The sequence below is a fragment of the Salvia splendens genome, chromosome 10 (assembly GCF_004379255.2).
Source record: "Salvia splendens isolate huo1 chromosome 10, SspV2, whole genome shotgun sequence".
In the NCBI taxonomy this organism is placed as follows: Eukaryota; Viridiplantae; Streptophyta; class Magnoliopsida; order Lamiales; family Lamiaceae; genus Salvia; species Salvia splendens.
Genome location: NC_056041.1, coordinates 16,510,251 through 16,518,763, shown reverse-complemented (window position 1 = coordinate 16,518,763; position 8,513 = coordinate 16,510,251). Strand labels below are relative to the sequence as shown.

Genomic DNA, 8,513 nt, shown 5'->3' with positions numbered 1-8,513 from the left:
ATGTTTTACCACTCGGGATTTCCCTAACCACACTTGCCAACTTGTCATAATACATTTTTGAGCGATTTGATTAACTAGTTCATATAATCAAATCATTTTAGCGAAGAAATTTTTTTTGCAAATTGCAGTAATATCCTATTTTTCTAGTCATATGATACGATTTACATGAATAAATCTTTTTAGATTACAGAAATAATTCTCCTTATCAATACTTCCCCTGTCCTATAAAGATTGTCCTATTTTTCCATTTCCGTCGTTCCACAAAATTTGTCCTATTTCACTTTTACTATTTTTCCTCATTTGGGATAATCTTTGTGGGACGGAGGGGAGGGAGTACAAGCTAAATAAGATACTGCAACAATGTCGTTTTGGACATGAGACACCAAACAAAAGCATCACATGTTTAGCTCCCTCGCTTTATAAAAACATATACTCCAGAAAAGTAAATGTAGTAAATATACATTTAATGAGTGTGCCACCGCTTATAAATACTGAATGCGGTTGTATGAAGCAATCCGACACTTGGAGAAATGGAAAACGGTGACATAGAGTTAGAGAAGAAGCACAAATCCGAAAATGGTGATGAGGAAAAGAAACAAGAAGATGTCTTCACAGACAAAAAGAAGCAGCTTGGTGGTGTTAGAACAATGCCATTTATTCTTGGTTAGCCCACCCACCTTCTTCTCTCTCTCAAATCTCAATTACCATGTTTTACTTTCAGAAAATTTTACAGTTTTGTTTATGTATGAGTCTGTGTGAGAGATTTGTTCATTCTTGGTAGCCCACCTTTTTAGATTGTTGTAAAGATACAATCTTTAATCTTTACTATGTGAGTGTGATGACAAAGATTCATTCTTGGTATCTGGTAAGTCCACCTTCATATGTAGCTTTGAGCCTTTGTTTGTGTTTGTGTCATAAAACAGAGAGACTGTGTTTTGTCATACATTATTGAAAAGTTGGAATGGGAAATAAGTTTTATCTAAAGTTGGTTGCTTTAGAGATGGATGGTGTAATCAAACATAACCTTCCCATAATGCCGAATTAATCCTTTTTTTTACACATGCATCGCTATCTTTTGATTTTGAAATTGCTTGGATAATTGTCCAGAATTTGAGGCTGATTATGAACGAGAAAAACTGAATCTTTAATGAAGCTGCTGTCATAATCTTACCATGATAGAAATCATGTAGCATTTCAAGAAATTTGATTGTTGTTCTAAGTTTTAGCCTTTCACCTTCCTTGTCAGCAAACGAAGCATGCGACAGATTCGCAACTTCCGGTTTTCATGCCAACATGATCACATACCTGACTCAGGTGCTGAATCTGCCTCTTGTCAAGGCATCAAACACTCTTGCAAACTTTACGGGAACTTCCAGCTTCACCCCAATCATCGGTGCCCTCTTCGCTGACTCATTTGCTGGCAGATATTGGACAATCACTGTTGGTTCCTTCATCTACGTGCTGGTCTGTCCTTACCCCTCCAATAAAAAAACAGGCAAAAAACATTCTTAAAAACTCGTTGACAAAGTGTTTTGTGTATTGTGTGCTTGTTCTTGCAGGGGATGGTTGCCATCACGATATCGGCCACCCTGCCTCAGCTTCGTCCCCCTTCGTGCCCGACTCAAGAGAACTGTGTTGAGGCCTCGAATCTGCAGCTGTGGGTGCTCTACCTTGCCCTCCTCCTCACCTCGTTGGGCACGGGTGGGATTAGGCCGTGTGCGGTGACATTTGCTGCTGATCAGTTTGATATGAGCAGAGCAAAAACAGAGTCTAGGAAGTGGAATCTCTTCAATTGGTACTATTTCTGTATGGGGTTTGCCTCTTTGCTTGCTCTAACTGTTGTTGTTTATATCCAAGACAACGTTAGTTGGTCTTTGGGGCTCGGGATCCCTACCATCGCCCTGGCTTTGTCTCTCATCGTCTTCGTTCTTGGGTCCCGTTTGTACAAGAAGATCAAGCCCGGGGGCAGCCCTTTTGTTCGAGCTGCTCAAGTGATTGTTGCGGCTGTGAGGAAGAGGAAAGCCGTCCTACCGGATGATCCAACTGCCCTGTATCACAACAAAGATCTTGATGTTGATATCTCGACCAATGGCTGGCTTCTCCACTCGGACCAGTTTAAGTAAGCTTCGAAACCTCGTACTTGTGCTTTTTTTTGTAAAGGGCATTTACTTTTTTGTCATTGATTCTTCAAAGGATATTATTGTAAAAAGACGCTAGGCGCCTAGCGTCTTTAAACCCTCCAAATTGATGACTTATGGTTTTGTTTGTTGACTTTACTGAAAGGTGCTTAGATCGGGCGCCATACCATTTGATTCGGACATGAAGGGTTTGCCGGGGCATCCCAACTTGTGGAGACTGACAACGGTCCACAGAGTCGAAGAGCTGAAGACCGTTGCCAGGCTCATGCCAATATGGGCCGCAACTATCTTACAAGTGGCCTCACATTCGCACATAAACAACTTCACCATCCAACAAGCTCGGACGATGGACTGTCACATCTTGCCATCCTTCAAGATCCCGCCGGCCACAATGTTGATATTCTCAACCCTAACCGTCATCCTAGTCCTCCCGGTCTACGAGCGCGTTTTCGTCCCCTTAGCCAGACGCATGACCGGCCACCCTGCAGGCATCACGTGCCTGCAGAGGATGGGAATAGGCTTGGGGATGGGAATCCTATCCTCCCTAGTCTCGGGGCTAGTCGAGATCAAGAGGAAAAATGTGGCCGCCAAGCACAACCTACTCGATTGCCCCACGGCCATCATACCAATCAGCGCCTTCTGGCTAGTCCCGCAGTATTGCCTGCATGGACTAGCCGAGGTGTTTTCATCGGTGGGGCACATCGAGTTCCTGTACGACCAGTCGCCCGAGAGCATGAGGAGCATGGCAGCGGCGCTGTATTGGATAGCGATCACGATCGGGAATTACGTTAGCACGTTGATGGTGACGTTGGTGCATCGGTACAGCGGAGAGAGGAGGAATTGGCTTCCTGACAGGAACCTTAATAGGGGGAGATTGGAGTGTTACCATTGGCTGGTGAGTGGAGTGCAGGCTGTGAATTTGGTGTACTATGTTGTATGTGCATGTTTTTATAAGCGCAAATCTATACAAGAATTAACTGATAAAAATGAGGGAGATGTTGAGTGTGCTGATGATCATAGGGAAGCAGAGATGGTCATGAAATAGAGTGATTTGGTGTACTATGTTGTTTCTGCATGCTTGTAACTTGTAAGTCAGTCTTGTTGAAGGTTAGTACTATATTTCTTTAATGAAAAAATAAATATTCATGTAAACTCCTTTTTTTTTATATTTGAGATCCATGTAATTCCCGGGGTGCGTTATGTTGCTAACTATTTAAGTTGCTAACTCTGCTAACTCATCAATGCAGTGTATTAAAAATGTCAACATATAATATCAACAGAGTATATTGAAGTTCAACAAAATTATATGTTGACATTTTTAATATACTGCGTTGATTAGTTAGCAGAGTTAACAACTTAAATAGTTAGCAATTGATCACACCCCTGTAATTCCCGATATCTATATGTCTTCAAGTATGAAAAGTGACTGAAACTTTAGACCTTTGTAATATACTTATACATTTTTAAATTTTTTGTGGGTGTAAATTATTGGATAATGATTATTACACCAAGTGAAGGATTTACTATCTCTTTTTATTAATTTGGTTGAGTGAGGATATTGGCAATCACTCACGCTCCACCTAAATTGTCATGAATATTATTGGATTCATCTTCCATTTGTAGACATTTGTTAGGCCATATATTTGGTTGGTTAAAAAGGGGAGAGAGTCGATTGTTTCTCAACCCTTTTATTTGATGTTGAAATCAATGATAGCAAATACATTATATAATTCAAAGCGTTTTAATACATTATATATTTACGTACGAACAATGACTACAATTATCGAAAACCAAAATAAAGATATTATTGGTGTTGCAATGTGACTTGTGACTAATCAAAATTCATATTCTTATCGTCCAAACCTCTAAATGGTTGAAATATTCATCTCCTTTCTTCCTCTATCTCTCAAATTTTAAAAAGGATTGTACTTTCTTTAAAGTTGCAAAAAGAAAGAAAGATAAATAAAGTGGAGGAGTATCACAATTAAGACATAGTTTTAGGTGGGATTTCACTTCGAAAGTACTCCCTCCGTTCATAGTAATAGAGTCATTTTGTCATTTTGGTACATTCCATATTAATAAAGTCATTTCATTTTTTAGTAAAAGTCAACACATTTTTCCACACCTACTCTCTCATACTTTTTTCTCTCTTTATCTCTCTACCTTTTTCATTTTCCACTTTATTCTCCATTTACTTAAATCACCTAATACAATTTTTCTTAACCTCTGTGCCGAAAAAAAACACATCCATTACTATGGAACGGAGGGAGTAATAAAACAATGTTCTATTATCTATTTACTTTTTTTTTGATGAATCAATGAATGGAATATAACGACATAAAGTAAAGTACAAGCAGGACACGGGCATACCCTAGGGATACATGCCTAAGAGCCGAAGCTATGTAGGCCGGTGGGGGGGGGAATAAACTCTAGGGAAGCGTAGCCCTAAGAGTTGGTATCACAAACCGAAGAGCACCACATAATATCCATACATCAACAAATACAACATAAGACTTTACTTTGGTTAAGGTCTCCAAGGTGGGATCCACTCCAAAAGCTTTGGTATTTCCTACCATGAATGTGTGCTTGTAGTCGTTACTTCCGTCCACGTTACCCCGATGGAGGTAGGGGTAGGGCCTCGTTAAAACCTCCTAGAGATAAAACCCAGTGGGAAAAAGTCCCTAGGAGGAAAAAGAGTACCCCCGTGGCCGAGAGCAATGCTAGACTCCCAAGTGCTCGGTCACTTGATCATGCGGATAAAGGGAGTATAAGACTACGTATGTTACCTTCTTCACTTCAAACACCAGGTGCTTGGGTTCGAATGTTGATCCGTCGAATATCAAGGCATTCCTGCCTCGCCAAATCAGGCTAACCATTGCAATGAGGGCTAGTCTTCTAGCCTTGCGCATAACTGCCGCACCGCTTCTTTCCTTGAGCATCCACTTGATGGCGCTCGGGATAGTAGTGATGTTCCTCCTCAGTCCCAGCCATGATTTGATCTCCTTCCAAACTTCCCAAGTCTTGTGGCATTTGAAGAAAAGATGGTCCACTGACTCCGTATGCGCCGTGCACAAGGGGCAACATTGATCGATGTTCTTGTAGCCCAGTCTGTCCCTCGTTGAAAGTCGTCCTCTGAGGGCTTTCCAAGTAGTGAAGGAGTACTTTGGCGGGACAAAGTCCTTCCACACGAATCGGTGCCACAGTCGCCGTTCACTTTTTGGCCTGAACCACTCGTACGCCTCGACCGCTCCCTTGCTCCCGTACCACTGTCCCAACAACTTCTCCACTTCTCTTCTCGACCGGTCGGTCAGTAACTCGTCTCGGATTTCAAGCAGCCTCTTGAAGAGTGGTGAGTCCCGCGATCTCGCCGTCCATTCCCACAACGTCCGATTCTTGAGAAACTCACTATGGATCCATTTGATCCACATCGAATCCTTCTTCACGTGAATGTTCCATAAGTTCCTCGCGAGTAGAGCCTTGTTCCACGCCCCAAGGTCCCGAAAGCCGAGTCCCATTCATCCTTCGGTAGGCAGAGATCCTTCCAAGACACAAGGGGGTATTTTGTACCCCAAAGGAACTCTCGGCAAATGGATTGACCCGATCCCTAACGTTTGCCGGCAGGGGAAACACTCATAGCCAGTAGCACTCGACTCCCTGAAAAACAGAGCGCACAAGTTCAGTTTTACCGGCATACGAAAGATTCTTACCTGTCCACTTTTTGGTGGGGATGCAATCTTGTCGATCAACGGCGTGTAGTGCATGATGTTGAGCTTGCTCGACGCGAGGGGCACTCCCAAGCACTTCACCGGCAAGGAACCCAACGGGAAGCCAAAAATGCTCTTGATCTCCTCCAAGTCCCGTATTGGCAGCTTGCCACCTGGAAAAAGGTTAGACTTGTCCTTGTTGATCTCCAATCCCGAGCAGCCTGAGAACTCCTCCATAGCATCCGCCAAGATCTCCATGGACATGTAGTCGCCCCTACTAAAAAGCATAAGATCATCTGCAAAGGCCAAGTGAGTAATCTTTTCTCTCGCACATTTTGCATGGAAATTAAAATAGGAGTTCGTCGTTCGGGCTGCAAGCAAACGAGATAAGTATTCCATGCAAAAGATAAAGAGAGTAGGAGATCTAGGATCTCCCTGTCGTAGTCCCCTTTTGCCGGGAAAGAATCCGTGCGGGCTTCCATTGATCGCGATCGAGAACCTAGGCGTCGTGACACACTGCATCACCCAATAGACGAACTTCGGGTGGAAATTCAGCCCATGTAGGATGGCTCTGAGGAAGTCGCAATCCACGGTGTCATACGCCTTGCGGAGATCGATCTTGACCATACACTTGGGAGCATTCTTCTTGTCCGCATACCCTCGCATGAGCTCTTGAGTGAGGTGGATGTTGTCCATGACGTGTCTCCCCGGTATGAACGCCGATTGTGCCTTGTCCACGAGCTTGTTCAGTAGCGGCGCCATCCTTCTCGAAAGGATCTTCGTGATGATCTTGTAGAAGACGTTGCAGCAGGAGATAGGCCTGTAGTCGCCCACCGTTGGGTTGATTGACGTCTTCAGAATCAGAGAAATAACCGTCGTGTTGAAGTTCTTCAACAGTTGGCCCGTTTCAAAGAATTCCGTAACTGCCTCAACCACGTCATTGCCGACTCTCTCCCATTGCTTCTTGAAAAATGCCGAGGAGTAGCCATCGGGCCCCGGTGCCTTGTCGTTCCCGAGGTCAAACAGGGCCTCTTTGATCTCCTCAACCGTGATGGCTCGCACCAAGTCCATTCTGTCCTCTTCGCTCACAAGAGGGCCTTGCCTAATGATGTCCACGTTGATAGGCTCCGGCTCCTTCTTGGTACCCAAGAGAGTCGAGTAGAACTCCACGAACTCACTAATTATTTCTTCTTGATCCCTCGTGATTGTGCCATCTCTCCTGTAGAGGAATGCAATATAATTGCGTGAGTTGTTCCTTTTAACAAGAGAGTGGAAGAAAGAAGTACTGCGGTCACTAAGGAGTAAATGCTTGAATTTAGCTTTTTGCTTAAAATACTCCCTTTCAGTTTGTGATTTTTGAGACCAATTTCAAAGTTCGTGAGAAATACCAAAATTTGACAAAAATTCATGGTTTTAGGGACCAATATCCCTTTACAAAATTACAATGAATAGAACAACCACATGAAAATATATGAATTGAAAAATATTTTTATACATATTTCGGAATTATTTTAGTTATTAGCCTACTCGAAATTGTTCCAACTTATTAAAGAACTGATCGATTTTAATATAAATACTAGTAATTATTTATGCATAATACATGTAAAGAAAAAAAACAAAACATTTAAAACCATAGCTTTTTTAATACTCCATGATTGAAATAAAATGAATTGCACTAACAAATCAAACCAACTGAATCTTTGACCATAACTTTTTCTTTTTTTCTTGAATGCGATATTTGTCCCTTGCCCTCAATAATTCGAGCTTTTTTGTTGGTGAAAAATGGCACCATAATCGAAGTCTTCCTTCGATTTAAAATTAAATATATAAAAAATATTAAACTAACATAGTTGATTGATTAGCCCTGTACTACAAACGAATATCATAATAATTTATTCAAAATGTCCAATATTAATCAATTATTATATATAGGTTTAAGAACTTGTTAGGATTGGTCGCGGTGCATTACAGAATCAACTAATTTCCACTTCTATTTCTTGGAATTTATACAGCTTTATGCTCTCTAATGTTATACTGGTATCTAAATTTCAAATAAACTATAGAATGAATTTCAAGTCTATGGTGACTTTTTTTAATTGATAAATGTTAAAAATTTAAAAATTATGTTACAGTAGACTCAAATCTAAGTTTTGGTTCCAGACATTAACCACACTACTATTAGGCTAATACATCTCTATATGAACTTTGAAAGTATTCACTTAATAGTCTAAGCCAATTTTTTTTATCAATTTGGATTGATTTATCTTAAATAAAATGCATCAAACTAATGAGATAAATGATTTGTTAAATACTAAAAAAATAACGAAAAGCACATACTAATATTTTTAAATTTAAGCTAAAATTCATCATGCGGTCAAAATTTGGATTATAAGTTAAAAATAACCTTTTAATTGATGAAAACTTCAAAAATAGATTAGAGTTCCTCTATTTTTCATTTAAGCTTCAAGATTTTATCGCTCTTGTCATTTTCTTGCCAACTATAGTGAAATGTAGATAATGGTATAAACAATTACTCCATTTGAATGCTCTAAAAATATTTTGTTTTTCGTTTTTTATTAATTATATATATTTGGTAAAAGGTACTATTTCAATAAAGAACGCGTAAACAACAATGAGTATACATTTATTGGTTTAACTTTTGTTGTTGCTC

The 8,513-nt window shown here is 40.6% G+C and overlaps 1 protein-coding gene across 1 annotated transcript; it reads left to right on the top strand.

Moving 5' to 3' along the window:
• The first annotated feature begins 530 nt into the window (after window positions 1-530).
• LOC121752690 (protein NRT1/ PTR FAMILY 3.1-like) lies at window positions 531-3,183 on the top strand. The gene is made up of 4 exons (XM_042147796.1): window positions 531-663; window positions 1,247-1,464; window positions 1,560-2,119; window positions 2,292-3,183. The coding sequence occupies exons 1-4, from the start codon at window positions 531-533 to the stop codon at window positions 3,181-3,183; spliced, it is 1,803 nt and encodes a 600-aa protein (XP_042003730.1).
• The last annotated feature ends 5,330 nt before the right edge of the window (window positions 3,184-8,513 follow it).